Source organism: Xenopus laevis, chromosome 4L, assembly GCF_017654675.1.
Source record: "Xenopus laevis strain J_2021 chromosome 4L, Xenopus_laevis_v10.1, whole genome shotgun sequence".
Lineage (NCBI taxonomy): Eukaryota > Metazoa > Chordata > Amphibia > Anura > Pipidae > Xenopus > Xenopus laevis.
The window spans coordinates 30,383,860-30,405,902 of NC_054377.1; the positions used below are offsets into that span (position 1 = coordinate 30,383,860).

At 40.1% G+C, this 22,043-nt stretch overlaps 1 protein-coding gene and 7 non-coding genes across 8 annotated transcripts; all 8 read right to left on the minus strand.

Annotated features, from left to right (window-relative positions):
- Positions 1-1,231: 1,231 nt before the first annotated feature.
- On the minus strand, positions 1,232-3,916 carry LOC108713627 (cystatin-like 1). The gene is made up of 4 exons (XM_018257164.2): positions 3,876-3,916; positions 3,105-3,364; positions 2,345-2,458; positions 1,232-1,412 (listed from the first exon to the last, which is right to left on the minus strand). Exons 2-4 carry the CDS (start codon positions 3,336-3,338, stop codon positions 1,323-1,325), a joined length of 438 nt encoding a protein of 145 aa, XP_018112653.1. The 5' UTR covers positions 3,339-3,364; positions 3,876-3,916; the 3' UTR covers positions 1,232-1,322.
- Positions 3,917-7,294: 3,378 nt separating this feature from the next.
- Positions 7,295-7,366, minus strand: trnaa-cgc. The gene has a single exon. It is a non-coding gene; the product is annotated as a tRNA-Ala (tRNA).
- Positions 7,367-10,775: 3,409 nt separating this feature from the next.
- On the minus strand, positions 10,776-10,847 carry trnaa-cgc. Its single transcript has one exon. It is a non-coding gene; the product is annotated as a tRNA-Ala (tRNA).
- Positions 10,848-12,169: 1,322 nt separating this feature from the next.
- Positions 12,170-12,241, minus strand: trnaa-cgc. The gene has a single exon. It is a non-coding gene; the product is annotated as a tRNA-Ala (tRNA).
- Positions 12,242-13,563: 1,322 nt separating this feature from the next.
- On the minus strand, positions 13,564-13,635 carry trnaa-cgc. The gene has a single exon. It is a non-coding gene; the product is annotated as a tRNA-Ala (tRNA).
- Positions 13,636-15,451: 1,816 nt separating this feature from the next.
- Positions 15,452-15,523, minus strand: trnaa-cgc. The gene has a single exon. It is a non-coding gene; the product is annotated as a tRNA-Ala (tRNA).
- Positions 15,524-17,339: 1,816 nt separating this feature from the next.
- On the minus strand, positions 17,340-17,410 carry trnaa-cgc. Its single transcript has one exon. It is a non-coding gene; the product is annotated as a tRNA-Ala (tRNA).
- Positions 17,411-19,626: 2,216 nt separating this feature from the next.
- Positions 19,627-19,698, minus strand: trnaa-cgc. Its single transcript has one exon. It is a non-coding gene; the product is annotated as a tRNA-Ala (tRNA).
- Positions 19,699-22,043: the final 2,345 nt, after the last annotated feature.

The following is a 22,043-nucleotide window of genomic DNA, read 5'->3' on the forward strand; positions in this document are numbered from 1 at the left end:
TTGATTAATGATATATGTATTCCCTTGAATGGGGTATGTGATCCCTTCAATTGTGAATACAACTTGTCTGTTCCCCCTCCCCTTTTCTCTGTGATTGGTGGTTTGGTCTTTAAATATTGACCCTTGTTTGTCATTTCTGTAGCCTATGACTTAAGCTGGCCATAGATGTTGAGATTTTTAAAAGATCAGATCCTGATCGTGAGACCACGATCTTCTCAGAACGATCGTACGATCGTATGAATTTACCATCAACTAAAAAGACCAATTTTCCAGGAAAACAAAGGGGAGCTGCCTGCTTGTCCCTGCAAACATAGAGAGATTGCACTGGGACCGACAAAGATTTTTTGACCTGGCCGATCAATTTCCCGACAGATGTCGGCCGAAAAATCGTAAGATGTACGATCGTTCGAATACCACTAACCACACGATGATTGGTCGGGCTTCCCTAAAATCGGTCGTTCGGCAAGAAGAATCGTCGCGTCTATGGGGAGCTTAAGTGTCTTAGACACGAAATGCATCAGGCATGAATTGTTTATGCAAATAAAATTTTCTTTTTTACTTAAACTTTACCTGATCCATGGGTGACGTATTTGAGTGCCTTGCTCCAACATTTTGTTTTCCTATATACGGTTTGTCCACTCCCTTGAGCTGAGGGCCTGGGGCAGGAGCACCCGGCCACCTATTCAATTTGGTGAGTTGATCCACTTGCGACGTTTGATCATTATACACATATGTTTGTTTTGCATTACATTGGCACCCACTGCCATGCGAAGGAACAGGAAAAGTGAGAATCCTATCATACTTACTGAGAGTTTCCTTTCCTAGACTGTAGCATGGCAGTGGGCACCAGGCTTCCCGACCCTAGTGGGGAAAGCTCTGTGTTTTTCAGTCAATGAGATTGGGGTTGGAGAGCCAAATTTATTGAGTGCTTGCTAAATTATGTCACGTGACAGGGATGAATCCCATTGGTGCCCACTGCCATGCTACAGTCCAGGAAAATCTTGGTAAGTATGATAGGATTTTCACTTTTCTGAAAGCCCATGACCAGGCAAAATGACCTGAGATGGTTGCCTACACACCAATATTACAACAACAACAAAAAAATACACTTGCTGGTTCAGGAATACAATTTTATATTGTAGAGTGAATTATTTGCAGTGTAAACAGTGTAATTTAGAAATAAAAAAAATACATCCTAAAAATCATGCCAGAATCCCTTTAAAGCCTAAACAACATTTGAACAGTTTATTAAAATTCAGTTTATTTAACACCCTGGTATAATTAGCTGTGACAACAATAGTAGAACTTCATATAATAGACAATTAAATTGTCCAATCATTACAGCTTTTACTCTTGATCTCAGGCACAAATTTTGGGATTGGCTCATAGATCTCAATTTGACATTCTTCCACCTGCAAATGAAATGTGATTGATTAGTTTTACTGGGACACAATTGCAGATCAGGTCAGACATCTGGGATATATGAATCAAAATCAACTCTAAATTTGCCCCTATTCATTTTGTTCTCCTATTTCTAAAGCAAAGTCATTGTGGATGGTTATTTGTGCAAGCATATAGCATCTAGCTGCTGAAACTCATTTGAAAATTGATAGAGGTGATATTTCACTAGGGGGCATATTTATCAAGCGAAATTAAGTTGAAGGTTTTTTTTTTTGAGTCGAATAGGTCCGTATTCGGCTGAATTCGAATAGTTCAAATCGAAGTAATAGCGCATTCGACTGAATTCAAGTCAAAGTTTTTCCCAGAAAAATCATTGATTTTTCAAAGTCCACCAATTGACTCCAAATAGGTTGTAGGAGGTCCCCCATAGGCTAAAACAGCAATTCGGCAGGTTTTAAGTATTTAAGTAAATCTTGCCCTTTTACATCCCTTGCCTTGAGTCACCATTTCGTGATGGTCTCTGTGCTCCCTTAGAGATCACCTGACCAGAAATACTACAACTGTAATTGTAACAGGGAGAAGTGTGGAAACAAAAGACAGAACTCTGTCTGTTAATTGGCACATGTGACCTAACATGTATGGTTTGTTTGTGTGCACCATGAATCCTAAGTCCCAGGGGGCTGCCCTTATTTTTTAAAATGGCAATGTTCAATTTATGATTACCCGATGGCACATACTACTAAAAAAGTATATTATTATGAAAATGGTTTATAAACATGAAGCAGGGTTTTAGATAGGAGCTGTTGTATGCAAAATCTTTTTATAGAGACCTACATTTTTTGGGGGATATAGTTTTCCTTTAAAGAGTGAATGTAGTGTGACTAATTCTTTAGGAAAAAAATCATACATACTATTCTAATCAGTTAACATTAGAATACGGTACCTTTTGGCCAGGTAAGCTCATAACAAGACACTCCTTGTCACTGTCCATATCGTTTTTCAAACATCCAGTTGGTTCCAGAATCAGACTTATGTCAAAATTAAATCCATTCACAACCTTTAGAAAATATCATTGGTTATTTCATAATCGATTTTGTGTAATCAGCACAGTTATATAAGTCATACAGTCATATAAGCAGTAGTGTTATAAAATCACAGCAGTGACCTTTTCCTTGGGACCCACATTAAGGTTCATTTACTAAAACACATGCAAGTGTCGGAGTTTTAAAATGAACGCAATGATGAGGGCATATTCAGGGGTGATCCTGGAACCTCCGCTGCCCCCCCCTCCCCCGTGTGCTTACCTTTTTGCACCTGAGGGGGTCCACGAGGGCGGCAGAGAGTGCCAGTACGCTAGCACAGAAAGCCTAACTGCCCTAGAAGGGCCGAATTTCCGGTTTGAAAACCCGGCTCTTAAAGTACTAGGAGCGCCATTTTTACCGCCCCTGGTACCTAGTGGGGCGCTGCTGCCTGAGGCGACAGGTAGCCCTGGGCATATTGATGCCGTAAGTTACTTGTGTCCAAACACATGATGTTTTTCAGTAGCAGGGTTAGTACCGTCATGTTGGTATCTAAAGCCTTCCCTCTCTACTTATCATACAGAAGCATGAAAATCAGAACTAGAAAATATTAACCGTGAATTGCAGAAATAAGTGTTGAATAAAACACAATATAGTGTGGGTAAAAAAAACATGGTACATTACCTGCATTTTGGCACTGAGAACTTCCTTGATCTTGTACCAATATTCGCTGTTACTCTCACGATTGTGTGATTCCTCCACAAAGCCCTGCAATCTTTTTACTGTCTTGGAATCCAGTGGCATATTATGCCAGCCCCCCAACATTTCTGCTTCACGACGACTCGCTTTATCTTCTACTTCCTGGGACACACTGTGAAACGGGGCTACCAATAAACAGAGGAGTATGGGGTAGATCATATTGATTTTCTCTGGTACAAACTGATCTGGAAGAGAACAAATTCAGACAGAAATTCACACAGAGTATTTATAATTAAGCATGCAAAGACACACCTTATGAGCTAAAGGCGTTCCGTGATGTATTTGCAAATATAGCAAAGGGCAAGTCAACACTTGTGTTTTGCTAACTTACTGTAATGAGCTTTCATTCAGTTGTTCTACCCTAGTGTTAAAGGGCTTCTTCATCTTTTGATAAACTTTTAGTATGAAATACAGGGACATATTTACTATATAGGAACTCGGGTGGCAGCATATGTGGACTGGCAGCCCAGTCCAGCCTCTGTTTGGCTACAAACCTGTTTTTATACAACCAAAACATGCCTCCAAGCCAAGAATTCAAAAAAAGGACCTGCTTTGAAGCCACTGGGAGCAACATGTTGCTTGCAAGCCACTGGTTGGTAAACTTTGTAAAGTTAGCTTAAAGGAGAAGGAAAGCTATGGAGACATTTTATTGCCAATAGATTAGCTATATTTATTCTGTAGAATGTTTTACCATACCTGAGTAAAAAGCTCTAGAAGCTCTCTCTGTTTGTTTAGGATATGAGCTGCAGTATTAACTTGGTGTGACATCAGTTCCTTCCTGAGTCTCTCCCTGCTCTGGGCTCAGATTACAGCAGAGGAGGGGGGGAAGAGGAGCAAACTGAGCATGCTCTTGCCCAGGGCAATAAGGTTTAAGATGAAGGCAGAAAGTCTGATACAGAAGCCCATGTGTACACAATAGAAGGAAAGAAATGAGGTGTTTCTTTTGACAGAGGACTCAGAGCAGCATTACTTTGAGGGTTTACTGGTGAATTTACATATAGTCAGTTTAGGCGAGTTTAGGCTGTCGCCTCAGGCGGCAGCGCCCCACTAGGTACCAGGGGCAGCAAAAATGCTGCTCCTGGTACTTTAAGAGCGAATTTCCGGGGGAAGGGGGCAGCAGCAGGATCGCCCCTGCCTTTCCTTCTCCTTTAAGGGGGCAGCCCTCAGATGCCCATAAGGTAAATAAAACTTCCTAAGAATCCCAAACCAAATCCTATATTTCAGGGCTGAATTTTGGTCTGGTATTGCCCTAGACGCCAGACCTCTGTGCCCAATGTAAGGTTTTTCCCTGCTGCCAGATAAATTCCCACAAAAAAATCTGGCAACAGAGGTGGCGGGTACCTGGTGGCAAAGGGAGCAGAAGCAATGTTGCATGCATTCTGTTGTCACTTTTGATTCCTTCAGCACCAGGTATCCCCAGATTTTGTGGGAATGAATATGGCAACAGATTATGCCTTTACATTGGGCACACAGAAACTAGGGCAGCACAAGACCAAAATACAGCCCTAATGAAATATAGGGTTCAGTTTGGGATTCTTATTGGGCAATTCCCAAAAGTGGTGAAATTGAGACAAAATAAAAGTGGAGATAAGAATGTCGGATTTCCCACCAAATTCACAAACCTCTGTCTTTTAAACAGATGCTTTTCAGATTTTTTTTTACTTGTTTTGTTAATGAGGCTTTTACACCTTTAGGGTTAGACACAAATTTGTGCCCTGACTATAAAATGCTAATCCCTATTAATATGCTAAATCTTCCCCAATGGGGCATTTACAAGAGGTGTGAAGTGAAGATTGGGAGAACCAAAATTGAGCATTCTGGATAACAGGCATACCTGTACCACTTTCCTAAAATGATAAAGTATTTTACTTCCTTAAATTTCAAAAACATCTCTGTTTTTACTGCCCATTCATTGGGTGATGTAACCCAGCATGTACAGTATGTGAGCCACTGGTTTATGTGTGAGCACAGTGAATTGTATGAGCTAGAGCAATGATCCCCAACCAGTAGCTTGTGAGCAACATGTTGCTCTCCAACACCTAGGATGTTGCTCCCAGTGGCCTCAAAGCAGGTGCTCATTTTTGAATTCCAAGCTTGAAAGCAAGTTTTAATTGCATAAAAACTAAGTATAGTGCCTAATAGAGCCTCTTGTAGGGTGCCAGTCAGGCCCGGACTGGCAATCTGTGAGTTCTGGCAAATGCCAGAGGGGCTGCTATAAGGTCCCATAGAAAGTCCGTATTTAGTGGGCTGGTGGGGGCTGTTTGGGCCTCTATGTGGGCTGATTGGGCCTCTGTGTACCTGAAATGCCAGGCCTATTTTAATTCTCAGTCCAGACCTGGTGCCAGTCCACATAGGGGCTACCAAATAACCAATCACAACCATTATTTGGCACACCAAGGGACTTTTTCATGCTTGTGTTGCTCCTCAACTCTTTTTACATTTGAATGTGGCTCACAGGTAAAGAAAAGTTTGGGGACCCCTGAGCTAGAGGGTGGTTCTTAGTACCTAAAAGGATTCTGTCACTGAAAAACAAAATGCATCAGGTAATCATTCTTCTCCTACAAAATCATGTGCTGAATGAAATCTGTTTTTCAAAAGAGCAAATATTTTTTTTACATTTAATTTTGACATGAGGTTAGACATTTTCTTAGTTTCTCAGGTGACCTTAGTCATGTGACTTGTGTTCTGATAAACTTCAGTCACTCTTTACTGCTTCACTTCAAGTTTGAGTGATATTATACCCTTCCTCTTCTCCCTAGCAGCCCAATAACTGAACAACAGAAAGGTAACAATATAACAGCTCCCTGAAGGATTCAGCTGCCAGAATTGCTGCTCTGCTCTCGGCTAATAGTATAATAATATATGTGGTCATGGCAACTGTTTTTTGGTTTAATTGTAATTGTCATAACAATCCATTGATTTATTATTCAGTATAATCATTTTAACTTTGGGATTGGTGTGGATTCTTTGTCTGCTTGCTCTAAAGAACCATAACCCTAATAAGAGGAGGATTATTATTCTTACTATTAATAATAATAATTATAATAAATCTTACACTTGCCTTTTCAGGAAGTTGCACCATCTGATAAGTTGCAAGTCCAAGGTATCATTCATGCCCAACCTTCCAAGCAAAGATGCCTTTTCAATCAAAATACCCTTATACAACCTTTCTGTAGGAAGTTATTTCCAAACTACCATTACTACTTTCTGAGATTGCAGAATGAAGATTATGTAACATCATTATTAGTATAACAAACTGGAATTGCTCTAGTCTAAAATCCTGGAGATGCTGGGCATTGAACCCTGGGCCTCATACATGCAAGCATGCGCTCTACCACTGAGCTACACCCCCTTCATTGAGCAGAAAGCTGCTGAAATGGCAACAAAGCCATCTATTATGATTTCAAATTTTACTAGTTAAGTTTATTAACTATGGATAAAGGGGCCTCTTATCACCGCCTTGCTCTGATGTGACACTGTTTCACATCAATTATCACCATCGAGTCAGGATAGGAACTAGCTGTACTTTGTGATGTGCTTGATAATACTTTCTATCCTTGCCTGTGCCTGTTAATTTTCTGTTTAACAGAGGATTCTGTCCCAGTAGCTGCACAGATCCTATCTGATCCCCATTGTTTAGCAACAGTTCTGTCCTGCTTTATGGCAGTAAAGAGTGGCTGAAGTTTATCAGAGCACAAGTCACATGACTAATGGCACATGGAAACTAAGAAAATGTCCATCCCCATATCCAATTCCAAAATTAAATATAAAACCATCTGTTTGCTCTTTTGAAAAACAGAAAGGGGAAAAAAATGTACTTCCTTGTTTTATGACAAAAAGTCACGTGATTTCCCTCCCCACCCCTAATTTGCATATGCACTATTGAATGATGCATTTTGTAAATAAAACATGTTTTTTTGGAGTATAGCAAGTATTTTCTCTTTAGAGATTATATGCATTGGAACCAGGTGGGTCAAATGGACTTTGACCAGAGGGATATGGAACAAATTCAACATGCTTGAATACCAAAGAGGCCAAGTGGTCTTTATTACAGTGTAACTTGAGCTGTCTGATGGGGTTTGGCAGATTCTGGGTATTGTTCATGTATAAAATCCTGGAGATGCTGGGGATTGAACCCAGGACCTCATACATGCGAAGCATGCACTCTACCACTGAGCTACATCCCCTGTACTATAGCAATTAATCCTATCCTATCTGATCCCCATTGTTTAGCAACAGTTCTGTCTTGCTTTATGGCAGTAAAGAGTGGCTGAAGTTTATCAGAGCACAAGTCACATGACTAATGGCACAAGGAAACTAAGAAAATGTCCATCCCCATATCCGATTCCAAAATTAAATATAAAACCATCTGTTTGCTCTTTTGAAAAACAGATTTTAGTATACATGCTTGTATACCAAAGAGGCCAAGTGGTCTTTACCATAGTGTAACTTGAGCCATCTGATGAGTTATGGGTTTGGCAGATTATGGGTATTGTTCATGTTCAACCCTCCAAGCAAAGTTGTTTTTCAATCTAGATATTCATCTACAACCTTGCTGCTGGAAGTTTGTTCTGAGCTACCATTACCCATATAGAAAAGTAGTACTTATTGAAACAATCCCAGAACATGGCCTGTCTAACATCATTATTTGTAAGATTCTAGCTATCTGTATAACAGAGCATTCTGTCCCAGTGGCTGCACAGATCCTATCTGATCTCCATTGTATGCTGCAGTCCTGCCCTGCTTTATGTCAGCTTAGATTGTAGCGATCTGTATAACAGAGCATTTGGTCCCAGTGGCACAGATTCTATCTTTCTCAATTATTTTGGGTGTTTTTTTTTTGCTAAAATAGCTGTCAGCTGACGTTAGGATGGAACTCACATACATCATTTGAATTGCACACTGGGGGGGCCCAAAAATATATTTTGCAGGGGGGCCCTGTGACTCCGATATCATTCCAACTTGCAGTTCTGTATCACTCCAACTTGAAGTAGTAAAGAGTGATTGGAGTTTATCAGATCACAAGTCACATGACTAAAGGCACCTGGGAAGCTATGAAAATGTCTAGCCCCATGTCAGATTCCAAAATGCTTGGAATGCTTGCTCTTTTGAAACACAGATTTCAGTAAAGGATTATGTAGGAGAAGCACTATTGAATGATGCATTTTGTAAATAAAACATTTTTTTTGGAGTAAGGAAAGTATTTTCTCTTTAGAGATCATATGCATTGGAACCAGGTGGGTCAAATGGGCTGTGACCAGTTGGATATGGAATAAATTCAACATGCTTGAAAACCAAAGATGCCAAGTGGTCTTTATTACAGTGTAACGTGAGTTGTTGGATGGGGTTTGGCAGATATTGGGTATTGTTCATGTCCAACCCTCTTGTATCAAAGCCTGGAAATGCAGAGGATTGAACACAGGAACTCACACATGCAAAGCATGCACACTACCACTGAGCTATAGCGATTAATGGAGTAGTCAGTGATTATCTGGTTTTCTTCCAATTGTTCTGTTGATAGGCTGCTAGAAAGGGGAAATATCACTCTAACTTGAAGTACAGAAGTAAAGAATGTCTGAAGTTTATCAGAGCACAAGTCACATTACTAATGGCACATGGAAACTAAGAAAATGTCCATCCCCATATCCGATTCCAAAATTAAATATAAAACCATCTGTTTTCTCTTTTGAAAAACAGATTTTAGTATACATGCTTGTATACCAAAGAGGCCAAGTGGTCTTTACCATAGTGTAACTTGAGCCATCTGATGAGTTATGGGTTTGGCAGATTATGGGTATTGTTCATGTCCAACCGTCTTGTATAATATCCTGGAAATGCAACCCAGGACCTCATACATGCGAAGCATGCATTCTACCACTGAGCTACATCCCCTGTACTATAGCTAGTAATGGAGAAGCCGGTGATTATCTGGTTATCTTCCTATTGTTCTGTCGATAGGCTGCTGGAAAGGGGAAATATCACTCTAACTTAAAGTACAGCAGTAAAGAATGGCTGAAGTTTATCAGAGCACAAGTCACATGACTAATGGCACATATCCGATTCCAAAATTAAATATAAAACCATCTGTTTGCTCTTTTGAAAAACAGATTTTAGTATACATGCTTGTATACCAAAGAGGCCAAGTGGTCTTTACCATAGTGTAACTTGAGCCATCTGATGAGTTATGGGTTTGGCAGATTATGGGTATTGTTCATGTTCAACCCTCCAAACAAAGTTGTTTTTCAATCTAGATATTCATCTACAACCTTGCTGCTGGAAGTTTGTTCTGAGCTACCATTACCCATATAGAAAAGTAGTACTTATTGAAACAATCCCAGAACATGGCCTGTCTAACATCATTATTTGTAAGATTCTAGCTATCTGTATAACAGAGCATTCTGTCCCAGTGGCTGCACAGATCCTATCTGATCTCCATTGTATGCTGCAGTCCTGCCCTGCTTTATGTCAGCTTAGATTGTAGCGATCTGTATAACAGAGCATTTGGTCCCAGTGGCACAGATTCTATCTTTCTCAATTATTTTGGGTGTTTTTTTTTTTGCTAAAATAGCTGTCAGCTGACGTTAGGATGGAACTCACATACATCATTTGAATTGCACACTGGGGGGGCCCAAAAATATATTTTGCAGGGGGGCCCTGTGACTCCGATATCATTCCAACTTGCAGTTCTGTATCACTCCAACTTGAAGTAGTAAAGAGTGATTGGAGTTTATCAGATCACAAGTCACATGACTAAAGGCACCTGGGAAGCTATGAAAATGTCTAGCCCCATGTCAGATTCCAAAATGCTTGGAATGCTTGCTCTTTTGAAACACAGATTTCAGTAAAGGATTATGTAGGAGAAGCACTATTGAATGATGCATTTTGTAAATAAAACATTTTTTTTGGAGTAAGGAAAGTATTTTCTCTTTAGAGATCATATGCATTGGAACCAGGTGGGTCAAATGGGCTGTGACCAGAGGGATATGGAATAAATTCAACATGCTTGAAAACCAAAGATGCCAAGTGGTCTTTATTACAGTGTAACGTGAGCTGTCGGATGGGGTTTGGCAGATACTGGGTATTGTTTATGTCCAACCCTCTTGTATCAAAGCCTGGAAATGCAGGGTATTGAACACAGGAACTCACACATGCAAAGCATGTGCTCTACCACTGAGCTATAGCGATTAATGAAGTAGACAGTGATTATCTGGTTTTCTTCCAATTGTTCTATTGATAGGCTGCTAGAAAGGGGAAATATCACTCTAACTTGAAGTACAGAAGTAAAGAATGTCTGAAGTTTATCAGAGCACAAGTCACATTACTAATGGTACATGGAAACTAAAAAAATGTCCATCCCCATATCCGATTCCAAAATTAAAACTTTCCACTATGTGGAAAGTATTTTTTTCTTTAGAGATCATATGCATTGGAACCAGTTGGGTCAAATGGGCTGTGACCAGAGGGATATGGAACAAATTCAACATGCTTGAATACCAAAGAGGCCAAGTGGTCTTTATTACAGTGTAACTTGAGCTGTCTGATGGGGTTTGGCAGATTCTGGGTATTGTTCATGTCCAACCCTCTTGTATAAAATCCTGGAGATGCTGGGGATTGAACCCAGGACCTCATACATGCGAAGCATGCGCTCTACCACTGAGCTACATCCCCTGTACTATAGCCGTTAATGGAGAAGCCAGTGATTATCTTGTTTTCTTCCTATTGTTCTGTTTATAGGCTGCTGGAAAGGAGAAATATCACTCTAACTTGAAGTACAGAAGTAAAGAATGTCTGAAGTTTATCAGAGCACAAGTCATATGACTAATGGCATATGGAAACTAAGAAAATGTCCATCCCCATATCCGATTCCAAAATTAAATATAAAACCATCTGTTTGCTCTTTTGAAAAACAGATTTTAGTATACATGCTTGTATACCAAAGAGGCCAAGTGCTCTTTACCATAGTGTAACTTGAGCCATCTGATGAGTTATACATACATCATTTGAATTGCACACTGGGGGGGCCCAAAAATATATTTTGCAGGGGGGCCCTGTGACTCCGATATCATTCCAACTTGCAGTTCTGTATCACTCCAACTTGAAGTAGTAAAGAGTGATTGGAGTTTATCAGATCACAAGTCACATGACTAAAGGCACCTGGGAAGCTATGAAAATGTCTAGCCCCATGTCAGATTCCAAAATGCTTGGAATGCTTGCTCTTTTGAAACACAGATTTCAGTAAAGGATTATGTAGGAGAAGCACTATTGAATGATGCATTTTGTAAATAAAACATTTTTTTTGGAGTAAGGAAAGTATTTTCTCTTTAGAGATCATATGCATTGGAACCAGGTGGGTCAAATGGGCTGTGACCAGAGGGATATGGAATAAATTCAACATGCTTGAAAACCAAAGATGCCAAGTGGTCTTTATTACAGTGTAACGTGAGCTGTCGGATGGGGTTTGGCAGATACTGGGTATTGTTTATGTCCAACCCTCTTGTATCAAAGCCTGGAAATGCAGGGTATTGAACACAGGAACTCACACATGCAAAGCATGTGCTCTACCACTGAGCTATAGCGATTAATGAAGTAGACAGTGATTATCTGGTTTTCTTCCAATTGTTCTATTGATAGGCTGCTAGAAAGGGGAAATATCACTCTAACTTGAAGTACAGAAGTAAAGAATGTCTGAAGTTTATCAGAGCACAAGTCACATTACTAATGGTACATGGAAACTAAAAAAATGTCCATCCCCATATCCGATTCCAAAATTAAAACTTTCCACTATGTGGAAAGTATTTTTTTCTTTAGAGATCATATGCATTGGAACCAGTTGGGTCAAATGGGCTGTGACCAGAGGGATATGGAACAAATTCAACATGCTTGAATACCAAAGAGGCCAAGTGGTCTTTATTACAGTGTAACTTGAGCTGTCTGATGGGGTTTGGCAGATTCTGGGTATTGTTCATGTCCAACCCTCTTGTATAAAATCCTGGAGATGCTGGGGATTGAACCCAGGACCTCATACATGCGAAGCATGCGCTCTACCACTGAGCTACATCCCCTGTACTATAGCCGTTAATGGAGAAGCCAGTGATTATCTTGTTTTCTTCCTATTGTTCTGTTTATAGGCTGCTGGAAAGGAGAAATATCACTCTAACTTGAAGTACAGAAGTAAAGAATGTCTGAAGTTTATCAGAGCACAAGTCATATGACTAATGGCATATGGAAACTAAGAAAATGTCCATCCCCATATCCGATTCCAAAATTAAATATAAAACCATCTGTTTGCTCTTTTGAAAAACAGATTTTAGTATACATGCTTGTATACCAAAGAGGCCAAGTGCTCTTTACCATAGTGTAACTTGAGCCATCTGATGAGTTATACATACATCATTTGAATTGCACACTGGGGGGGCCCAAAAATATATTTTGCAGGGGGGCCCTGTGACTCCGATATCATTCCAACTTGCAGTTCTGTATCACTCCAACTTGAAGTAGTAAAGAGTGATTGGAGTTTATCAGATCACAAGTCACATGACTAAAGGCACCTGGGAAGCTATGAAAATGTCTAGCCCCATGTCAGATTCCAAAATGCTTGGAATGCTTGCTCTTTTGAAACACAGATTTCAGTAAAGGATTATGTAGGAGAAGCACTATTGAATGATGCATTTTGTAAATAAAACATTTTTTTTGGAGTAAGGAAAGTATTTTCTCTTTAGAGATCATATGCATTGGAACCAGGTGGGTCAAATGGGCTGTGACCAGAGGGATATGGAATAAATTCAACATGCTTGAAAACCAAAGATGCCAAGTGGTCTTTATTACAGTGTAACGTGAGCTGTCGGATGGGGTTTGGCAGATACTGGGTATTGTTTATGTCCAACCCTCTTGTATCAAAGCCTGGAAATGCAGGGTATTGAACACAGGAACTCACACATGCAAAGCATGCGCTCTACCACTGAGCTATAGCGATTAATGAAGTAGACAGTGATTATCTGGTTTTCTTCCAATTGTTCTATTGATAGGCTGCTAGAAAGGGGAAATATCACTCTAACTTGAAGTACAGAAGTAAAGAATGTCTGAAGTTTATCAGAGCACAAGTCACATTACTAATGGTACATGGAAACTAAAAAAATGTCCATCCCCATATCCGATTCCAAAATTAAAACTTTCCACTATGTGGAAAGTATTTTTTTCTTTAGAGATCATATGCATTGGAACCAGTTGGGTCAAATGGGCTGTGACCAGAGGGATATGGAACAAATTCAACATGCTTGAATACCAAAGAGGCCAAGTGGTCTTTATTACAGTGTAACTTGAGCTGTCTGATGGGGTTTGGCAGATTCTGGGTATTGTTCATGTCCAACCCTCTTGTATAAAATCCTGGAGATGCTGGGGATTGAACCCAGGACCTCATACATGCGAAGCATGCGCTCTACCACTGAGCTACATCCCCTGTACTATAGCCGTTAATGGAGAAGCCAGTGATTATCTTGTTTTCTTCCTATTGTTCTGTTTATAGGCTGCTGGAAAGGAGAAATATCACTCTAACTTGAAGTACAGAAGTAAAGAATGTCTGAAGTTTATCAGAGCACAAGTCATATGACTAATGGCATATGGAAACTAAGAAAATGTCCATCCCCATATCCGATTCCAAAATTAAATATAAAACCATCTGTTTGCTCTTTTGAAAAACAGATTTTAGTATACATGCTTGTATACCAAAGAGGCCAAGTGCTCTTTACCATAGTGTAACTTGAGCCATCTGATGAGTTATACATACATCATTTGAATTGCACACTGGGGGGGCCCAAAAATATATTTTGCAGGGGGGCCCTGTGACTCCGATATCATTCCAACTTGCAGTTCTGTATCACTCCAACTTGAAGTAGTAAAGAGTGATTGGAGTTTATCAGATCACAAGTCACATGACTAAAGGCACCTGGGAAGCTATGAAAATGTCTAGCCCCATGTCAGATTCCAAAATGCTTGGAATGCTTGCTCTTTTGAAACACAGATTTCAGTAAAGGATTATGTAGGAGAAGCACTATTGAATGATGCATTTTGTAAATAAAACATTTTTTTTGGAGTAAGGAAAGTATTTTCTCTTTAGAGATCATATGCATTGGAACCAGGTGGGTCAAATGGGCTGTGACCAGAGGGATATGGAATAAATTCAACATGCTTGAAAACCAAAGATGCCAAGTGGTCTTTATTACAGTGTAACGTGAGTTGTTGGATGGGGTTTGGCAGATACTGGGTATTGTTCATGTCCAACCCTCTTGTATCAAAGCCTGGAAATGCAGGGGATTGACCACAGGAACTCACACATGCAAAGCATGCGCTCTACCACTGAGCTATAGCGATTAATGGAGTAGACAGTGATTATCTGGTTTCTTCCAATTGTTCTGTTGATAGGCTGCTAGAAAGGGGAAATATCACTCTAACTTGAAGTACAGAAGTAAAGAATGTCTGAAGTTTATCAGAGCACAAGTCACATTACTAATGGCACATGGAAACTAAGAAAATGTCCATCCCCATATCCGATTCCAAAATTAAAACTTTCCACTATGTGGAAAGTATTTTTTTCTTTAGAGATCATATGCATTGGAACCTGGTGGGTCAAATGGGCTGTGACCAGAGAGATATGGAACAAATTCAACATGGTTGAATACCAAAGAGGCCAAGTGGTCTTTATTACACTGTAACTTGAGCTGTCTGATGGAGTTTGGCAGATTCTGGGTATTGTTCATGTCCAACCTGGATCCCCAGCATCTCCAATCCTGGAGATGCTGGGGATTGAACCCAGGACCTCATACATGCGCTCTACCACTGAGCTACATCTCCTGTACTATAGCTAGTAATGGAGAAGCCGGTGATTATCTGGTTATCTTCCTATTGTTCTGTCGATAGGCTGCTGGAGAAGGGAAATATCACTCTAACTTAAAGTACAGCAGTAAAGAATGGCTGAAGTTTATCAGAGGACAAGTCACATGACTAATAACACAAGGAAACTAAGAAAATGTCCATCCCCATATCCGATTCCAAAATTAAAACTTTCCACTATGTGGAAAGTATTTTTTTCTTTAGAGATCATATGCATTGGAACCTGGTGGGTCAAATGGGCTGTGACCAGAGAGATATGGAACAAATTCAACATGGTTGAATACCAAAGAGGCCAAGTGGTCTTTATTACACTGTAACTTGAGCTGTCTGATGGAGTTTGGCAGATTCTGGGTATTGTTCATGTCCAATCCTCTTGTATAAAATCCTGGAGATGCTGGGGATTGAACCCAGGACCTCATACATGCGAAGCATGCGCTCTACCACTGAGCTACATCCCCTGTACTATAGCTAGTAATGGAGAAGCCGGTGATTATCTTGTTATCTTCCTATTGTTCTGTCGATAGGCTGCTGGAAAGGGGAAATATCACTCTAACTTAAAGTACAGCAGTAAAGAATGGCTGAAGTTTATCAGAGCACAAGTCATATGACTAATGGCATATGGAAACTAAGAAAATGTCCATCCCCATATCCGATTCCAAAATTAAATATAAAACCATCTGTTTGCTCTTTTGAAAAACAGATTTTAGTATACATGCTTGTATACCAAAGAGGCCAAGTGCTCTTTACCATAGTGTAACTTGAGCCATCTGATGAGTTATACATACATCATTTGAATTGCACACTGGGGGGGCCCAAAAATATATTTTGCAGGGGGGCCCTGTGACTCCGATATCATTCCAACTTGCAGTTCTGTATCACTCCAACTTGAAGTAGTAAAGAGTGATTGGAGTTTATCAGATCACAAGTCACATGACTAAAGGCACCTGGGAAGCTATGAAAATGTCTAGCCCCATGTCAGATTCCAAAATGCTTGGAATGCTTGCTCTTTTGAAACACAGATTTCAGTAAAGGATTATGTAGGAGAAGCACTATTGAATGATGCATTTTGTAAATAAAACATTTTTTTTGGAGTAAGGAAAGTATTTTCTCTTTAGAGATCATATGCATTGGAACCAGGTGGGTCAAATGGGCTGTGACCAGAGGGATATGGAATAAATTCAACATGCTTGAAAACCAAAGATGCCAAGTGGTCTTTATTACAGTGTAACGTGAGTTGTTGGATGGGGTTTGGCAGATACTGGGTATTGTTCATGTCCAACCCTCTTGTATCAAAGCCTGGAAATGCAGGGGATTGACCACAGGAACTCACACATGCAAAGCATGCGCTCTACCACTGAGCTATAGCGATTAATGGAGTAGACAGTGATTATCTGGTTTCTTCCAATTGTTCTGTTGATAGGCTGCTAGAAAGGGGAAATATCACTCTAACTTGAAGTACAGAAGTAAAGAATGTCTGAAGTTTATCAGAGCACAAGTCACATTACTAATGGCACATGGAAACTAAGAAAATGTCCATCCCCATATCCGATTCCAAAATTAAAACTTTCCACTATGTGGAAAGTATTTTTTTCTTTAGAGATCATATGCATTGGAACCTGGTGGGTCAAATGGGCTGTGACCAGAGAGATATGGAACAAATTCAACATGGTTGAATACCAAAGAGGCCAAGTGGTCTTTATTACACTGTAACTTGAGCTGTCTGATGGAGTTTGGCAGATTCTGGGTATTGTTCATGTCCAACCTGGATCCCCAGCATCTCCAATCCTGGAGATGCTGGGGATTGAACCCAGGACCTCATACATGCGCTCTACCACTGAGCTACATCTCCTGTACTATAGCTAGTGATGGAGAAGCCGGTGATTATCTGGTTATCTTCCTATTGTTCTGTCGATAGGCTGCTGGAGAAGGGAAATATCACTCTAACTTAAAGTACAGCAGTAAAGAATGGCTGAAGTTTATCAGAGGACAAGTCACATGACTAATAACACAAGGAAACTAAGAAAATGTCCATCCCCATATCCGATTCCAAAATTAAAACTTTCCACTATGTGGAAAGTATTTTTTTCTTTAGAGATCATATGCATTGGAACCTGGTGGGTCAAATGGGCTGTGACCAGAGAGATATGGAACAAATTCAACATGGTTGAATACCAAAGAGGCCAAGTGGTCTTTATTACACTGTAACTTGAGCTGTCTGATGGAGTTTGGCAGATTCTGGGTATTGTTCATGTCCAATCCTCTTGTATAAAATCCTGGAGATGCTGGGGATTGAACCAGGACCTCATACATGCGAAGCATGCGCTCTACCACTGAGCTACATCCCCTGTACTATAGCTAGTAATGGAGAAGCCGGTGATTATCTGGTTATCTTCCTATTGTTCTGTCGATAGGCTGCTGGAAAGGGGAAATATCACTCTAACTTAAAGTACAGCAGTAAAGAATGGCTGAAGTTTATCAGAGCACAAGTCACATGACTAATGGCACAAGGAAACTAAGAAAATGTCCATCCCCATATCCGATTCCAAAATTAAATATAAAACCATCTGTTTGCTCTTTTGAAAAACAGATTTTAGTATACATGCTTGTATACCAAAGAGGCCAAGTGGTCTTTACCATAGTGTAACTTGAGCCATCTGATGAGTTATGGGTTTGGCAGATTATGGGTATTGTTCATGTTCAACCCTCCAAGCAAAGTTGTTTTTCAATCTAGATATTCATCTACAACCTTGCTGCTGGAAGTTTGTTCTGAGCTACCATTACCCATATAGAAAAGTAGTACTTATTGAAACAATCCCAGAACATGGCCTGTCTAACATCATTATTTGTAAGATTCTAGCTATCTGTATAACAGAGCATTCTGTCCCAGTGGCTGCACAGATCCTATCTGATCTCCATTGTATGCTGCAGTCCTGCCCTGCTTTATGTCAGCTTAGATTGTAGCGATCTGTATAACAGAGCATTTGGTCCCAGTGGCACAGATTCTATCTTTCTCAATTATTTTGGGTGTTTTTTTTTTGCTAAAATAGCTGTCAGCTGACGTTAGGATGGAACTCACATACATCATTTGAATTGCACACTGGGGGGGCCCAAAAATATATTTTGCAGGGGGGCCCTGTGACTCCGATATCATTCCAACTTGCAGTTCTGTATCACTCCAACTTGAAGTAGTAAAGAGTGATTGGAGTTTATCAGATCACAAGTCACATGACTAAAGGAACCTGGGAAGCTATGAAAATGTCTAGCCCCATGTCAGATTCCAAAATGCTTGCTCTTTTGAAACACAGATTTCAGTAAAGGATTATGTAGGAGAAGCACTATTGAATGATGCATTTTGTAAATAAAACATTTTTTTTGGAGTAAGGAAAGTATTTTCTCTTTAGAGATCATATGCATTGGAACCAGGTGGGTCAAATGGGCTGTGACCAGAGGGATATGGAATAAATTCAACATGCTTGAAAACCAAAGATGCCAAGTGGTCTTTATTACAGTGTAACGTGAGTTGTTGGATGGGGTTTGGCAGATACTGGGTATTGTTCATGTCCAACCCTCTTGTATCAAAGCCTGGAAATGCAGGGGATTGACCACAGGAACTCACACATGCAAAGCATGCGCTCTACCACTGAGCTATAGCGATTAATGGAGTAGACAGTGATTATCTGGTTTTCTTCCAATTGTTCTGTTGATAGGCTGCTAGAAAGGGGAAATATCACTCTAACTTGAAGTACAGAAGTAAAGAATGTCTGAAGTTTATCAGAGCACAAGTCACATTACTAATGGCACATGGAAACTGAGAAAATGTCCATCCCCATATCCGATTCCAAAATTAAAACTTTCCACTATGTGGAAAGTATTTTTTTCTTTAGAGATCATATGCATTGGAACCAGGAGGGTCAAATGGGCTGTGACCAGAGGGATATGGAATAAATTAAACATGCTTGAAAACCAAAGATGCCAAGTGGTCTTTATTACAGTGTAACTTGAGCTGTCTGATGGGGTTTGGCAGATTCTGGGTATTGTTCATGTCCAACCTGGATCCCCAGCATCTCCAATCTTGGAGATGCTGGGGATTGAACCCAGGACCTCATACATGCGCTCTACCACTGAGCTACATCTCCTGTACTATAGCTAGTAATGGAGAAGCCGGTGATTATCTGGTTATCTTCCTATTGTTCTGTCGATAGGCTGCTGGAGAAGGGAAATATCACTCTAACTTAAAGTACAGCAGTAAAGAATGGCTAAAGTTTATCAGAGCACAAGTCACATGACTAATAACACAAGGAAACTAAGAAAATGTCCATCCCCATATCCGATTCCAAAATTAAAACTTTCCACTATGTGGAAAGTATTTTTTTCTTTAGAGATCATATGCATTGGAACCTGGTGGGTCAAATGGGCTGTGACCAGAGGGATATGGAACAAATTCAACATGGTTGAATACCAAAGAGGCCAAGTGGTCTTTATTACACTGTAACTTGAGCTGTCTGATGGAGTTTGGCAGATTCTGGGTATTGTTCATGTCCAATCCTCTTGTATAAAATCCTGGAGATGCTGGGGATTGAACCCAGGACCTCATACATGCGAAGCATGCGCTCTACCACTGAGCTACATCCCCTGTACTATAGCTAGTAATGGAGAAGCCGGTGATTATCTGGTTATCTTCCTATTGTTCTGTCGATAGGCTGCTGGAAAGGGGAAATATCACTCTAACTTAAAGTACAGCAGTAAAGAATGGCTGAAGTTTATCAGAGCACAAGTCACATGACTAATGGCACAAGGAAACTAAGAAAATGTCCATCCCCATATCCGATTCCAAAATTAAATATAAAACCATCTGTTTGCTCTTTTGAAAAACAGATTTTAGTATACATGCTTGTATACCAAAGAGGCCAAGTGGTCTTTACCATAGTGTAACTTGAGCCATCTGATGAGTTATGGGTTTGGCAGATTATGGGTATTGTTCATGTTCAACCCTCCAAGCAAAGTTGTTTTTCAATCTAGATATTCATCTACAACCTTGCTGCTGGAAGTTTGTTCTGAGCTACAATTACCCATATAGAAAAGTAGTACTTATTGAAACAATCCCAGAACATGGCCTGTCTAACATCATTATTTGTAAGATTCTAGCTATCTGTATAACAGAGCATTCTGTCCCAGTGGCTGCACAGATCCTATCTGATCTCCATTGTATGCTGCAGTCCTGCCCTGCTTTATGGCAGCTTAGATTGTAGCGATCTGTATAACAGAGCATTTGGTCCCAGTGGCACAGATTCTATCTTTCTCAATTATTTTGGGTGTTTTTTTTTTTGCTAAAAATAGCTGTCCAGCTGACGTTAGGATGGAACTCACATACATCATTTGAATTGCACACTGGGGGGGGCCCAAAAATATATTTTGCAGGGGGGCCCTGTGGACTTCCGATATCATTCCAACTTGCAGTTCTGTATCACTCCAACTTGAAGTAGTAAAGAGTGATTGGAGTTTATCAGATCACAAGTCACATGACTAAAGGCACCTGGGAAGCTATGAAAATGTCTAGCCCCATGTCAGATTCCAAAATGTTTGGAATGCTTGCTCTTTTGAAACACAGATTTCAGTAAAGGATTATGTAGGAGAAGCACTATTGAATGATGCATTTTGTAAATAAAATATTTTTTTTGGAGTAAGGAAAGTATTTTCTCTTTAGAGATCGTATGCATTGGAAGCAGGTGGGTCAAATGGGCTGTGACCAGAGGGATATGGAATAAATTCAACATGCTTGAAAACCAAAGATGCCAAGTGGTCTTTATTACAGTGTAACGTGAGCTGTTGGATGGGGTTTGGCAGAAACTGGGTATTATTCATGTCCAACCCTCTTGTATCAAAGTCTGGAAATGCAGGGGATTGAACACAGGACCTCACACATGCAAAGCATGCGCTCTACCACTGAGCTATAGCGATTAATGGAGTAGACAGTGATTATCTGGTTTTCTTCCAATTGTTCTGTTGATAGGCTGCTAGAAAGGGGAAATATCACTCTAACTTGAAGTACAGCAGTAAAGAGTGGCTGAAGTTTATCAGAGCACAAGTCACATGACTAATGGCACATGGAAACTAAGAAAATGTCTATCCTCATATCCGATTCCAAAATGAAATATAAAACCATCTGTTTGCTATTTTGAAACACAGATTTTAATATAGGATTATGTAGGAGAAGCACTATTGAATGATGCATTTTGTAAAAAACATGTTTTTTGGAGCAAGGTAAGAATTTTCTCTTTAGAGATCATATGCATTGGAACGAGGTGGGTCACAAGGGCTATGACCAGAGAGATATGGAACAAGTTCAACATGCTTGAATACCAAAGAGGCCAAGTGGTCTTTACCATAGTGTATCTTGAGCCATCTGATGAGTTATGGGTTTAGCAGATTCTGGTTATTGTTCATGTCCAACCCTCCAAGCAAAGTTGTTTTTCAATCTAGATATTCATCTAAAACCTTGCTGCTGGAAGTTTGTTCTGAGCTACCATTACCCATATAGAAAAGTAGTACTTATGAAACTATCCCAGAACATGGCATTGTCTAGCATCATTATTTATAATATTCTAGCTATTTGTATAACAGAGCATTCTGTCCCAGTGGCTGCACAGATGCTATCTGATCCCCATTGTAAGCAGCAGTCCTGCCCTGCTTTATGGGTGAGATTCTAGCTATCTAATAATAGGGATGCATCGAATCCTCTATTTTGGATTCCGCCGACCCCCCGAATCCTCTGTGAATGATTCGGTTGAATACCGAACCGAATCCGAACCCAATTTGCATATACAAACTACGTGTGGGAAGGGGAAAACATTTTTACTTCCTTGTTTTGTGACAAAAAGTCACATGATTTCCCTCCCCACCCCTAATTTGCATATACCAATTAGGATTCGGAATCCCGAACCGAATCCTGGATTCGGTGCATCCCTACTGAATAACAGA

Excerpts from the sequence above, each read along its gene's own strand:
- LOC108713627 (XM_018257164.2), bottom strand. The coding sequence starts at position 3,338 with ATGATCTACCCCATACTCCTCTGTTTATTGGTAGCCCCGTTTCACAGT. Across the intron at positions 2,459-3,104 it reads TTCTCAGTGCCAAAATGCAG|GTTGTGAATGGATTTAATTT; the intron begins GTAATGTACCAT and ends TATTTTCTAAAG. Across the intron at positions 1,413-2,344 it reads TGAGCTTACCTGGCCAAAAG|GTGGAAGAATGTCAAATTGA; the intron begins GTACCGTATTCT and ends TTTCATTTGCAG.